This window comes from Sarcophilus harrisii, chromosome 4 (assembly GCF_902635505.1).
Source record: "Sarcophilus harrisii chromosome 4, mSarHar1.11, whole genome shotgun sequence".
In the NCBI taxonomy this organism is placed as follows: Eukaryota; Metazoa; Chordata; class Mammalia; order Dasyuromorphia; family Dasyuridae; genus Sarcophilus; species Sarcophilus harrisii.
In genome coordinates this window covers 297,127,642-297,143,419 of record NC_045429.1, presented here as the reverse complement: position 1 = coordinate 297,143,419, position 15,778 = coordinate 297,127,642, and the positions used below count along the sequence as shown (strand labels likewise).

The 15,778-nt window shown below is 34.7% G+C and overlaps 1 protein-coding gene across 1 annotated transcript in view; it reads left to right on the top strand.

The window, feature by feature from the left end:
* Positions 1-15,778, top strand: part of DNAH9 (dynein axonemal heavy chain 9) — a 479,597-nt gene that overhangs the window by 281,451 nt on the left and 182,368 nt on the right. The window contains exons 36-38 of the mRNA XM_031965533.1: positions 4,489-4,663; positions 13,794-13,967; positions 14,265-14,472. Of these exons, the coding sequence (XP_031821393.1) occupies positions 4,489-4,663; positions 13,794-13,967; positions 14,265-14,472 (557 nt within the window). The remainder of the gene's footprint in view (positions 1-4,488; positions 4,664-13,793; positions 13,968-14,264; positions 14,473-15,778) is intronic.

Here is a 15,778-nt window from a genome sequence, read left to right as displayed (position 1 = left end):
TGAGACAACTGATGCTGCTTTTGCTTATGACTTGGACAAATTCTATGTGATGATCAATTCTGATGGACGTGGCTCTTTTCAACAATGATATGAATCAAATTAGTTCCAATTGTTCACTAATGAATAAAACCAGCTATACCCAGCGAAAGAACTATGGGAAATGAGTGTGGACCACAACATAGCATTTCCACTCCTTCTGTATTGTCCACTTACATTTTTGTTTTCCTTCTAAGGTTATTTTTACCTTATTTCTAAATCTGATTTTTCTTGTGCAGCAAGATCACTGCATAAATACATATACATATATTGCATTTAACATATACTTTAACATATTTAATATGTGTTGGTCTACCTGCCATCTGGGGGAGGGAAGGGGTGGAAGGAGGTGAAAAGTTGGAACAGAAGGTTTTACAAGGGTCAATGCTGAAAAATTACCCATGCATGTGTCTTGTAAATAAAAATATATAATAAAAAAAAATATGAAGTCATGCCTGGTGGATTCCTAGGGGGTGGAAAAGCTCTATCTGTGGGTGCTTCTTCTGGATCCACCACTGAAGAGGTTGACTAAACACACCAAAAAAGCATTCCATGCAGCTTTCCAAAAATGTAAGGACTCAAATTTGAAGGCAAAGCAGTAGCAATTTAAAAGTACCACTTAAGCTATTGTGTAAATGTGCACATCTGAATACTTGAATGTGTGCAGAGGGAGAGAAGTAAGCAACATTGCATTTCATCAGTACTGTAATAAACAAGTGGAAATATAATTCTCATCTGGGGGAATAAAATTTATTAAATAAAATCTATTAAAATTGGCACCATAAAAAAAGAAAAGGAAATGCTAGCATCTTTCAAGACTTCAAAAGGCCCTGTCCCAAGCCACAAATTAAGGCAGTCCCATGCCAAACATAAGTAAGCTTGCTTAAGAAACCCTGAGCATACAGATTTTGGAGCAGTGGAGGTAAGTGTATTCCCTTACCTGACACTTTTGAACCTCAGAGAGTCTTCCATACACCTGAAAGCTAACAAAAAAAAAAAGAAGCTGAAAGGTAAGGTCTCCCTTTTGGGGATGCCCACAGACTTACAAGTTAGCATTCTTTTTAAAGATTTTTTATTATAATAATACCAAACATTGGAAATGACACAACTCCAAAGTGCAATTTTATCATCACATTAGAAAATAGATTTTGAAATTTTAAGATGCTATATCCAAACTTCATTATGTAGCTAACTCTTATTTATTTCCTCTTTTGATAAAACACTATTTTATTTCCTTGTTTCCACAAGCAACTTTATAAAAAGCAAAATACTTAACTAAAAACAACAGGACAGAATCATCTTGCAAATATGGCTATTAATAAGAACTCTTTTTAAAAAATTCTTGGTATGATGAAAACTTAATATTGTTAAAAGCACAACTATTTAAATTTTCTATTGATTTCTTATGGTTATTTTGACTTTTTGAATAAAGTTTCTATATCATAATAATTTCTAAAAGAAATAACGTAAGAAATTTCTTCAGGAGAATAATAATTCTAAGTCATCAGTCTGATAGTAAGTGATCAGAAGATATCTATGCTATGGTGTTCTCTTCTTTTGTAAAATATATGATCATTCTCTGGGAGCAGGTTTCTTGGGGAGGTTTCTGAAGGCAGCGTTAGTTTCAGTTCCAAGTAATAATCACTCCAAATGCAGCCAGATGATAAAAGTTCAGATCTTTTATTGCTTCCTCCAAAATTGTGATGACCGAGTATTTTAAAATAAGCCGGAGTCAGGAATTCAGGTTAGGGGAAAATCATCAATCTTTATTCTCAGTGAAGAAAGATTGGAGGTGGAAGAGAATCGGCAATAGCAATGTGTGCAGCTGAGTCAAGAAGCTAGCTAGACCAGCAGCCATACGACCAGCAGCTACCAGAATAGAACCCAGGCTCAATCTCTCCCAGCCTCTCTTCCTGTCTCCCTGCCTCCACCCACCAAAATCGCCATTTCCTATACAACACATCAGGACTTTCACAGAGAGTGGGCAGGGACCATTCTTTATCCAAGCGCGCATTTATTAATAAAGTATGGTCCAATTACTATTTAGCCTCACGTGCTTGGGACCTCAGTGCATCAACTCAAGCCTCAGCCCATTACACAAAATAGTCCGGTTAATTTTCTTAGAGGCCTATCTCTCTTTTTGGTTCCAAGAGCTCTTGAAGCTTATCTTTTAGCTCTGCCAACTTCTGCCTCTAGCTGAAACTCCGACTCCTGACAATGTTCCAAACAGACTTCTGGCTGACTGACTGAAACTCTTTTTATGCTCGGTGTAAAAGGTTGACTCCTCCTCCTCCAAGAGTGGGATTATGGGAGGTGTAAATTCACAAAGTTACAAAATTAACTTTGTTATCTCCCGTACTTGTGAACTCCAATGTGTGAACTCCAATGTGTGACCTCTAATGTGTAAACTCTTAAAGGTGCAAACCCAAGCACACAAGCATTGCTTCCATCAATTCCACTTAGTACCTTGTTTCAAGTTCTGACCCATAACATCTCCTTGTAGGATCAGATCAATCATGCTATGCTAACTTAGATACTATGCTAAATTAGATAATTATTGTCTCTATCAATTCTAATGACTTAACAATTTGTAAGGATTCCAACACTATGCCTGTTCTAAATTTGATGGGAGTGAAGAATAGAAACCCTTCCCCATCACATGCGTGCAGAAGCAATGCAGTACAAGATTTCTTGCACTTGATTGGAATTTTAATGGAACAAGGCAGGTGTGAAGGTTTGGCAAGAGGATTCTAGTTTTTTAACACCTCTTTTGTTTGTTTAAAAATTGTATAAACTGTTTTCTTGCTTTGTAAATGAAATCATATAAAGATCTGTCCCATCTCCATGACTATGTAGTAACTGTCTCTCATGTCTGGAAGGCTCTCAGTTGTTACTTTTATTTCTTGGAATATCTAGTTTTCTTCTTAGAGCATTACTCTCTGCCGGAAACATTTCTTGGTCTCCCCAACTGACAGTGTCTTTCCATACAAGTTAAGGTACTTTATCCTGGACCTGCTTTATAAATGTTTATATATAATATGCATACATTGCACAGTGGAATATTATATCCTGTAAAAATCTTAAACTTATTTTGCCAAAACTGAACTCATTATGTACACAAACACACACACACACACACACACACACACACACACACACTTCTCCTATTTCCTACCTTCCTATTACTGTCTAGAATTCCACCATCCTCTCCATATCCTAGACTTTCACAATTTAAGATTCATCCTGGATTCCTACTATCTCTCACCCTTTATATACAATCTTTTGCCAAGGATCTGTTGATTTCTCTTTTCAACATCTCTTACATAAAACTCCTTTGATATTTTCATCATCTTGGTACAGGCCTCCTAGATTATTGCAGAAGCAACATGATTTGTATCCTTGCCACAAGTTTCCCCACTCCATTACATTATGCAGTTAGTGCTGAATTGATTTTCCTAAAGTGTAGGTCTGACTATGCCATTTCCCTATTCAGTAAACTTCAGGAACTTCCTATCATCTCTAGGATCAAAAACAAAATTCTCTGCTTGGCATTTGAAGTTCTCCATAATACCACTCTCCTCTATCTTTTCAGTCTTCTTACATGGCATGATATTCCTGGACACAAACTCTTTGATCTAATGACACTGGCCTCCTAACTATTCCACAAACAAGACACTTTATCTCTCAGCTCCTGGCATTTTCACTGATGTTCTTCCTTTTTATCTTTACCTTCTGTCTTTCCTGCTTCTCTGGCTTCCTTCAAGTTCTGAATAAGATTCTGCCTTCAACAAGAAGCCTTTTTAAATCTGCCTTAATTCTATTACCTTGTCTTTTAGTTCCTATGGTTTTGTGTATATATATCTTGTTTTTATCTATGTTTGCATGTTACTCCCCTATTAGATTATGGTTTCCTTAAGAAAAGAGATTATCTTTTGATTTTCTGTGTATTTCCAGCCCATAGTACTGTATAATACAATATCTGACACATTTTAGGTAGACCTTAATAAATGTCTATTGATTGATTAATATATACAAGCCACTTTAAAATATATATGGGTATAAAGTGAGATTTTTTTATCTCCAAATTCTGAAATAAAGACAAATTCTAAAAGTTTCTGTTTGGTAAGGAGATCCTTTTATGCAAGCTATCACTTTTGGATTAGGATGTAAAATAGTTTGGAGGTAATATGAGGCTACTGAAATCAAAAGGTGAAGTTGGAGGAATTAATAAAAGAAAACTACAAGAAGAGGTTATAAGGGCTTTTGCTGAAAATGTAAAAAAATGCATTATTATAAATTCTAGATAGGAAAAAAGTTATTAATTCATGGAAATCAAATAGGATATTAACAGTTTCAAAGAACTAGGAACTTCATGAGTTTTATTCAGAAAAACATTGAGATCTTCAGTCCCTATCTTATTTTATGTGTACACAATTGATTTTTTCTCTTCAGATTTAAAAAGATTCTTCCAATACCAGAGCAGAACTTGGTTCAAACGTTATGTTACCTTCTTGAGTGTCTTCTAACAAAAGAAAGTAATCCCTCAGATTGTCCTAAGGAACTTCATGAACTTCATTTTGTATTTGCTACTATCTGGGCTTTTGGTGGAGTACTGATCCAAGACCAGGTAAGAGAATAAATTGGGGGGATATATATATATATATATTTGCTTCTATTCTGATAAACATGTACTGAGCACCTACAGAGTACAGAACTGTGGTACTCCTTATCTTTTCTAAAATATGATGGTTCTCTCTGGAAACAGGTTTCTTGGGGAGGTTTTCTGGAGGCAGCCTTAGTTTCAATTCAAATCAATAATCACCCCAAATGCAGCCAGGGATTAAAGTACAGTCTTTTATTGTCTCTTCCAAAATAGCTCAGTTAGCTTTCTTTGGTTCTGAGAACTCTTGTTGCTAATCTTATGCCTCTGCCAGCTTCTGCCTCTAGCTCAACTCTTACTCCTGGCAATCTTCCGAACTCACTGACTTCTGGCTTTCAATCTTTTTTAACTGAACTTTCCTGACTGAGCTCAGCTCTTTTTATGCTCTTTTAGAGGTGTAAACTCAAAGGTTGACTCCTCCTATGAGAAAGTGGGATTGGGAGGTATAAACCCATGAATCTCATACTGAATACTGACTTGTGAATATCCCAAAAGTGTGAACTACAATGAGTACTTAAATACATTAGTGAGCTAGAGAACTTGCTAAGTACCATATATAGGTTATACATGTACAATCATTTTTTTTTATTTAATAGCCTTTTATTTACAGGATATATACATGGGTAACTTTACAGCATTAACAATTGCCAAACCTCTTGTTCCAATTTTTCACCTCTTACCCCCCCACCCCCTCCCCTAGATGGCAGGATGACCAGTAGATGTTAAATATATTAAAATATAAATTAGATACACAATAAGTATACCTGACCAAAACGTTATTTTGCTGTAGAAAAAGAATCAGACTCTGAAATATATGTACAATCATTTTAAACATATTTCCATATCAAGCATGTGGTGAAAGAAAATTCAGAAGAAAAAGAAAAAAATATGAGAAAAAAAAGCAAAATACAAAATAAAGTGAAAATGGTATGTTTTGATCTGCATTCAGTTTCCATAGTGCTTTCTCTGGGTGTGGATGGTATTTTCCATCTCAAGTCTATTGGAATTGTCTTAGATCATTGCTAAGAAGAGTTAAGTCCATATCATCACATAATCTTGATGTTACTGTGCTAAATGTACTGTTTATCAATACATGTAAGTCTTTTCAGGCATTTCTAAAATCAGCCTGCTCATCATTTCTTAAAGAATAATAATAATTCATTAGATTCATATACCATAACTTAGTTATTTCCCAATTGATAGACCTCCACTCAATTTCCAATAAGGAGTTTATATTCTACTGGGGAGAGAATATATATATATATATATATATATATATATAATAAAAATAACATTACTAATTATAGTTATCTGTATATATGTGTGCACCCACAATCCTGGGAACCCCCTCTTACAAGAAACTCTAGCTCTGCACTCACACAAACTATATTCAAGTCTTAGAAATGTGTTTCTGTCTGTCTTTTTATCTCTCCGTCTCTGTTTCTGTCTTTCTGTTGTGGTTTATATGTCTCTATCAGTCTGTCTGCCTCTGTGTGCAGGTCTCTTGTCTCTCTGTCTCCATCGGTCTTTGTCTCTGTCTCTGACTCTCTCCCTGTGTGTGTCTCTTTATACTGTTAAATCCCAGAGTTTATGGGAAAAATCTAACAACATCTGATTGATGTATATAGCTTCACCAAAAAAGATTAATAATGAAGTCACTTCTAGAAAAGGTACTCAATATACAAAATATATACAATGTAGAAAGTATCAGAAATAGGAAAACTATTCATTTCCTCTATCACAAATCAAATGTTTTTAAACTCACAGAAGGTTCATATGAGAATATTAACATATACTTAAAATATGAAATAGTAACCATTTTCAAATTTTGTCGGACTTTGGAACTGTTACTTCACTTTCATATCAGACTTCTCTATTCAAACAAATTATGGCAGTTATGATGTAGCTTAGGACATCTTAGCCTTTTATTTGTGGCATCCTTCTGATAGGGGCTATTTTCTCCTCTGATATGCATTATAATTACAAGAAACATTTTTCACTGAACAGCTAACACAAACTCACAAAATTATATACTCTTGAATTAACCAAATAGTTGCCAAGGCTAGAAATATCTGTCCCTCAGGACTGATCTTTGGTCAGGGAAGAAAGCAGGAAAAAGAAGGAGGTAATTGGGTTCTACTTGGTCTATGCCATTGCCATGCTGAGGGGTTCCATGATTGCTACCTGGAGAAAAGAGACAAATTCTTTCCCTCATTAGGGGTAGTCCTGACTCAGGCTAGTACCTTGTTAGTTGAAGTTTGATGTTGAAACATGAGATACTCATAGGTCTTCCATATGTTAACAAAAGTAGGTTTACTCAACCCTAACAAGAAAAGAATAGACAACAAGGGTAAAGTAACACTTATTTTAAGTAGACTTAGCCCCCCCCTTACATATGGAAATGTCTGTTTTACAGATTAGGTGATTCAAGGGTCTTGGGACATTCATCAAGTCTAAAGGACCCTGACTCCACATGAATGAGCCATGTTATGCTCAGGAAGTCATACCAATGTAGTCAGAGAGCACCAATAACTTAGGCCCTTTGTCCAATTAAGTAGCAAAAACAGAAAAACTAAGTTATCCCATGTTGTAGGAAGAAGATAGAATATTGGTAGATAGACTCTTCAATGAAAGTTCAAAAGACAGTAGGCAGAATCTGAAGCAATATACTCAAGTATGTAGAAAATTTTAATAGATCTTATAACACACTGAATGTGGCTCTTCTTAGGTCAGTACCCACTCACTTTTGATATCACTTACAGTCACAAGAAAGACCAACCATGAGTTGGTAATGGTAAAGTTGTAAAAAGAGCCCAGAATGTATGTTCAGATCCCCAGATCATCTGATGAAGGCAGCTCACTGATGTTTTCCTAAAATGCTAAACAAAATTAATACAAAATAATTTAGAGGAGTGGGTGATAGAAGAGGAAGGCATTAAAAATTCAGGTAAGTCTTCGTGTAGAAATAAAACTTGAATTGAGACTTGATGAAAACAAGGGATAATAAAAGAGAGAGATAAGGAGGAAGTGATTTCTATGCAGAAGGTACACATTGTTAATGGCAAAGATGAGAGCTAGAGTACCATATTATCATGTGATGACAATAAGAACAGTGAGAAGGTCAGTTTGGCTCAACCACAGAGTAAATGAAGAGGAACAATGGATAAAACTAGAAAAATAGGTGAGAGTTAAGTTGTAATGGGCTTCAGATATAAAATAAAGGAATTTTTATTTTGTACTAAAAATGATAAGAAGCCACTGAAGTTTTTTAGGCAGAAGGTATATGATTATACCTGTACCTTAGACAAAAAGATCAATTAAGCTACTGCAGAAGTCAAATGACAAGTGATGAGTTCTTGTATTAGAATTGGGGCCATAGAAGTGGAGAAAGGGTGATAGATGCTAGAGATTTTTTGGAGTTGGAAGCAGCAAAATTTGCTAACTGATGTTGGTTCTTTCTATTTCCCTAATATAGTTATTAGTGTTGTAACTAGTATAAAGGAATAAAAAAGCAAGCAGTCAGACTCTGTGGAAAAGTTACTAGAAGGTTCTAGAGTTGCTTTATTTTCTTTTATTTTACTTCTGTTTTGAAAGAGTGGGGAAAGATTTATGCCTCAGGGATAAAACAATAATAATTGTTATATGCTTTTTTTACTTAGAAGTATCAGATGGGAAAGTGTGCTCATTCCTCATGTATTATACTGAATAAGCATATAATCTTAAAAGACTAAGTGGGCCACCCATGAAATTACTCTTTAAGTCTTTCTCTTTTCCAGAATTCTTCTCTAACTTTTATTGCAATGGTTTTTCTTGGGATCTTAACTATGAGATCCATTCTGCTTCCATAAACCCTGGTATTTTCATTCTTATTAAACATCTCATTCCTTTCACCTGTCTAGGGACTTCTAGTCTCCATTCTTACCACAGTCTTAGTTTCTACAAAGAAAAGGGAGCCACTGACAACATATAAGTCTTAAAGATGAAATTTAATTATTTTAATTTGTATTTTGAGATTAAAATTCAATTAAATTTTTAGAGTAGCCTGGAAAAGAGAATACTTGGGGAAAGATGTGATAACTATCTTCAAATATCTACATTAATATCATGTAGGAGACTTGTTTTGATTGGTCTCATTGGAATAAAATAAGAGAGTGGTTATAGAGAAGCAAAATGCAACTGAATGTAAGATGTTGAAAAAGGTAGAATGAACAATTTGGAAAAGAACTAGATTCCCCTCCATACACATTTTCAAATGGAGTTTCAATGACTTTCTACTGTAGGGGAGATTACTGGTCAGGTTCAGGTAAGATTAGATAACCTCTGAAGTCTCTCTCAAAGTTGAGATTCTATATCTTCATTATGATTATTATAATCATAGAGCTTCCTTAAGCTATGTTTCTCATTTTATGGGGAAAAAAAGAGGAGAAAAATCATCAAGTTTGAATAAAAACTCTCTGTAAAGGTCTGTGCAGGGATATAAGTGAAAGCTTCACAGCCTTTTATAGTTAGTTTTGTTTGTTTCTAAAACATGGGTTTCTGCTCTGATCTTCTGTCAGTTTAAATGTATATTGATCACCCCTAAGTTTCTTTTCCATTTTGTGTTGTTAGGCTATAGGGGCTATTGGAACAAAGAGATGCTTAATCAATGTTCCCATTTCTACACAAGGACATTTGAAAAACATTTAAGAAAATTTGACTTTATTAAAAACCCAGTAGAAAGTATCCATCCAAGATATCATTAGACTCTGATACATTTAGAGAATGGTAACTTATAAACAGACATGCTGAGACATGGAAAGAGGACAAGTGAGAAAGCTTTTAGCAGCAGGAAACTTCACCCTTATTAAGAGCTTTATATAACTTTCATTAAATAACACTTAAAATAGTTCTATGAATGAAAAAATGGGCATTTGATCAAAATAATTACATCAGACACAGTAGTGTTGTTTAAAGTAAAGGCTATGTCAAGAAATCATTCAGTTCACCTCCTCTATAACAACTTAGAAAATATTCCAGACTGAATTCTGATTGGAAAAAACAAGAAAAATTCACAGTGAGTCATTTTTCCAGGGAAGCTTACAAAGACAAAGAGATCTGTGGGCCCTAGGATAGGGACTAGCCACATTGCACAATGTAATGGCAGCAACAACTGGGACACAACACATTCTCATATCCAAAGAGAGAAAGTGGAGTGATACAGAGCACCAAGGCAAGAAGCTTCAAGGCAAAAAAAGAGAATCCAAGGGACACTTGAACTAGCAATAGAACCAGGTATCATCTAATAACTGTTGCTTATTACCCCATTCTAGATCACAGTTCCAAGGAGAAAACGGGCAATTATAAGCAAAAAGTTAATTCCAGAAATTTGGCTATATGACTGTATTTAATTTATACTTTAACATATTTAACATGTATTGGTCAACCTGCCATCTGGGAGAAGAGGTGGAAGGAAAGAGGGGAAAAGTTGGAACAAAAGGTTTTGCGATTGTCAATGCTGAAAAATTACCCATGCATATATCTTGTAAATAAAGAGCTATAATAAAAAAAATCTGAAAAAAATCAAAAATAAAAATAAAAACATATGCATAGAGGCAGCTAGGTAGTGCAGTGGATAGAGCACCAGCCCTGAAGTCAGGAGGACCTAAGTTCAAATCTGGCCTCAGACACTTAACACTTTCTAGCTGTGTGACCCTGTGACAATCCCAATTGCCTCAGGAAAAAAAAAAGCATAGTTTTCAACATTCACCTTTGCAAACCTTTTGTGCCACTGTGGAATATAAGAATTTGTGTTCACCTCATTCCACCATCCCCTCCCCCAAATAAGAAATAGGTATAATCAAAATCCTCACTCCTACTGGGTGGTTTGAAGTAAACTTTCTCCTCCTGTCCCTCCTACTTCCTTTGTCTTTAGGTTAGAGACACTGATAGCAGATCTCATACTCTCAATAATACCATGGCTATAATCAGAGCTTATAGAGAAAATCTAAGAGAACCCTCAGTTTAAATTTTAGAGTTTTGTTTCAGAAGACTAAAATGTGACTTGACAGTGATTAGAAAGGTCTTTTAACCTTTAATCTCACTTGTCAGATTGTAGAGTTTAAAATACTAAATGTCATACCCGAAGGCAAAAACCCCTACTACCCCAAGAAGAATATAATATACTCCACAATCAGTCCTTTCTTTTTGTTTAAATTCTTTGGGGATCCTGAGTCTTTTCTGCATTATGTTAGGCATCACATACAATTTAAAGAAATTTTTATAGCACAAATTTCTTAGCAGGAAAGAATTAGACAAACATTTCAGGATTGTGTCAAGTATATTTGTATATGCCAGTCATGGATTTTTTTTTTTACTTTTTCTAAGATCTTGCTTTACTCAGCAGCATTATCATTCCTGTTCTTAAAAATCTTTATTCTGACTGGGATCAAGATTACAGGCTGAATTCTTTTAACATTCTATATTAAATAATTTTAAAACAATGTTGCAAATTAAATTTTGGAGTGGCAAAGACAACAAAAAGTCAGGATGAGACATTTTTCTTACCTAAAAAAATTTAGGAGGTTGGTAAGAAAAATCTGTGACACTGGTGTGGAGACAACAACAATTGTGTCAGTGGCAGCAGTTTCAGAAGATAATATCAGAAAACTGTTCAGAAGCAGATTACAGTTCCAGGTCACAGTTTTAGAGCAGAGAGGGGCCCTAGTCAAAGTTCCAAGACAGAGAGAAGTACTAGCAAGGTGGTTGCAGGAGTGCAGAGGATCTGGTCATTTCCAAAGCCAAGTGGAGTACTAGTGCTTATGGCTGCAAAGAGGCAGAGGCCATTCCTGGGTCCCACATATCAAGAGAGCTTTCACTACATTTCTCCCCAGATGACACAACCTCTGAAGCACTGAAAACTTGCAGACACCCAGAACTAGCTCTGAAAATATCAGCATGAACAAACCTTAAGCTTGAGTGAGACAATGGTTCCCTACCTTCAGTTGAGCAGAACCCACTTCAGCATAAAATTCAAAGTCAAGAAATACACTGGGAAAATGATCAAACAAACAAACAAAAAAGAACTTGATAGCAAAAAGTTATTATAGTAAAGCAGGGAAGACCAAGATAAATTCAGAACAAGATAATAAGATAAACACAGCTACAAACAAAGCCTCAGAGATAAATTCTAATTGGATCCAAGCTCAATAAGAATTCCTGGAACATTTAATTAAAAAGATGAGTAATAAAAGGAATTTTAAAAATGACACTGATACAAGAAAATTATGAAAAAGAATTAATAGCTTGGTAAAAGAGATAAAAAGAAATAAACAAACAAAAACCCAGAATTGATCTAATGGTTAGTGGCACAAGAATTCATTGAAAAACTCCTTTAAAAGCAAACTTGGCCAAATGGAAAAAGAAATACAAAGCTCACTGAAGAAAACAATTCCTTAAAAATTAGAGTTGAGTAAATGAAAACTGATGACTATATTAGGCATCATAAACCAATAAAACAAAGTCAAAAGAATGAAAAAATAGAATAATATGTAAAATATAAAAACTGAAATCGAGAATAAATTAATGAGAAATAATTTAATAAGTACTGGGGTACCTGAAACTTATGATCAAAAAAGAGAAACAAACCTAAACATTATATTTCAAGAAACAATCATGGAAAAATGCTTTAAATACTAGATAACAGTAGATAAAATAGAAATTGAAAGAATCCACCAATTGTCTCCTGAAAAAAATCATAAAATGAAAACTCTTTGGAATGTGATAGCCAAATTTGAGAATTCTCATGTCAAGCAGAAAATATTGGAAACAGTGAGAAAGGAATGAGATATAGGAATGAAGTAGGAAAAGAAGAAAGGGAGAGATAAAATGGTAAAATTTCTTTCATATAGAGAATGAACACAAAGAAGTTTTTACAGTGAAGGAAAAATTAGGGAAGAGATTTGAGCAGTTAGTATATAGAGCAATAAGTTTGGAGTAAAGAAAGATCTGAGTTCAAATCCAGCCTCAGACAGTGGTTGTGTGACTTTCAGCAAGTCATTTAATCTCTGTTTGCCATAAACTGTTACAAAAGAATGGCAAACCACTCCAGGATCCTTGCCAAAAAGGAAACAAACAAAAAGCAAAAAACATAGACAGGATGATTTACAAGGGTCATAAAGAGGCAGCAGACACAATTGACCAATGATGTTAATTAGCTAAACAAGTTGTAGCCTATTATTGTGATGTAATAGTATTGTCCTATAAGAAATGATGAAAGAAATGATAAAGAAAATGATGATTTTAGGAAAACATGGCAAAACCTATTGGAACTTATGCAAAATGAAGTGAGAAGAACTGGAAAATAATTGTGCAGTGACAGCAATGTTATAAAGATATCTGTGAAACTCTTAGCTGCTCTGATCAATACAATAATATTAAGATAATTCCAAAGGACTCATGAAGAAAACATGATATCCACCTTGGAAGAGAAAACTCTTAAATTTTGAGTGCAATTTGAAGTATAATTTTCTTACTTTCTTTTTTTAATTTTCATTAATTTTTTTGCACAGTGTAGCTAATATGAAAATGTTTTGCATGATTTGACATGTACAGTTAATATTTTATTGCTTGCCTTCTCATGAGGTGGGGGAGGGAGTAGAAAGAAAGAAAGAAGAAAATTTAGAACTCAAAATTTTAAAAAGAAAAAAATTGTAAAAATAGAAAAATTATATTTTGGGGAGAAGCTTTTAGTAAATTGAAATTTTCAACTCAGAGAGTGACTTTTACACAAAGTCTAGAAATATAGTTCGCTTCAAGGTTTCTTTTTCATGGCCAAGACTTTGCAAGGAAGAAATGTGTGGTTTAATTCTCATCATCCTTCCTAGATAGAGTTGGCCTACTTTTTTGGAGAAAATAAGGATTGAATGACTTGCTCAGATTCCCACAGCCAGTAAGTGTCTAGAACGAAAGTTTAGTCTATTTTAATTAGTTTGGTGACACTTTTCAATCAAGATGACTTTATGATCGCCGACACTGACTCTTGATTCTGTGGTGCCAATTCAGGCTATTATCATCTTTCTTAGTCTCTTAAATCTTGTTCATGATACGTTTGTCTTTACAGCTTGTGGATTACAGAGCGGAGTTCAGTAAATGGTGGATAACTAAATTCAAGACTATCAAGTTTCCTTCCCAGGGAACCATATTTGATTTTTACATAGATCCAGAAACAAAGAAATTTGAGTCCTGGTCCAAACTCATCCCCAAATTTGAATTTGACCCAGACCTACCTTTACAGGTAAGTGTGAGTAAGTATACATCATTAATATAATTTCCACAAGATATTATAGGTACCCTCACTTTAGGTATCATTTATACATAAGTGATTTTGACCCTCTAGGAACTGAGGATTTCCCCATCATATTTTCAATAGGACCCTGTTCCTGTGACTCCCGGGAAATCCCTCTAAAAATCAGGAAAGAAAGTGGCTCTTCTCGTAGCCAATGAAATTTCCCCACCACTTATGTATTTTAAGGGTATTTTTTAGTAAAGTAATAAAGTGAAGGTACTCTTACTCTTCTTTCTTATGTTTCAGGCCTGCCTGGTACATACTGTTGAGACCATTCGTGTGTGCTATTTCATGGAGAAGCTCCTGGAACACCAACGACCTATCATGCTGGTGGGGAATGCAGGCACTGGGAAATCTGTGCTAGTAAGGGCAAAATTGTCCTCCCTAGATGCAGATGAATACATGGTGACGAATGTCCCATTCAATTATTATACCACATCTGCAATGCTACAAGGTAATGGAAAACTAAAGGAAGTAAAATAAAAAATATTGGCTTTTCCATCTAATTTAAATGGATCCTGTTACATTAACTATATTTCTAGAACATAAAATGCATATCTTTGCTTTATTCTCCAGGGTTAATCTTTCTTTTCTCATCTCTTTTCTCTCAACTCTCCCTTCCTTCTATATCCTTCAGGGTCATTTCCTTCTACAATTCTTATTTTTTTCTTTCTCCATCTTCTCTTAAAGCTTAAAAGATAAAAACTAAGGGGATTCTATCAAAAACAAGTAAGGAAAATTAAGAAATAATTTACACCATTCTTCAATGTTAGATATTCTCCACTGTTTGACAAATACAAATATGTATGAACATTTAGCCAAGTTGTAACTTAGCCTCTTCATGATGGTAAAAAAATGAAACTGAAATTAAATTGATAATCTTCATCAATCAAAAGTGATCACTTCTGTCCTCATGCACATAAAATTTTGTGCATATCTCTTGTATAGCACTTGTCCCCAATACAATATCACATCTCTCATCTTTTCTCCTTTGGTCATTTATGCCTGGAATATAGTTCTTCTTCCTCTCTTCCCCTGAGCTTCCCTGGCTTTCTCTAAGACTCAGGTTCAATGTCTCTTTCTATAGTGGTCATTCTTGAGACCATCAGTTCCTACTTATAAAGGGGAGGAACTTTGGAGAAGTATACTTGAAACAAGATGTTAACTCAGTGGAATTGATGAGATAATGGTTCTCTAGTATATATATACCAGCATGGTGATGTATTGATTGTCTAGTTCACACATACTCAGTATACTGTAATGATGTTATTGTAATAGGATATTTAAACTGGGGACAAAGTCAGACTCAGAGGGAGACTGATTGAAAATAGCAGACTGGCAGACTGCTGGATGAGACTGGGTCAGACTATGACAAACACAGACTGTGTAAGAGACAATAAAGACTTTACACTCTATTCTTGTCCATTCTCATGGTGTCTATCCTGCTGAGACCAAGACCCTTCCAGAGGACCTCCAGAAAGCTAGCCCAAACATTACAACTACTTCCATTAATTTCTGAAATTATCTTCCATCTACTCTGTATACATCTTGTATGTGCCTAGTTATTTGCTAGTTAAAATTTGTATGGTATCCTTTATTAGAATGTAAGGTTCTTGAAGATAGGGACTATTTTACTCCCTCTCCCCTTTTTGTATCCTCAGGACTTAATACAGTATCTGGTACATATTAAGAGATTAATAAATATTATTCAACTTAATAAAGATATGAATGATGTTGAAAAAGCTGTACTCATAGCCCAT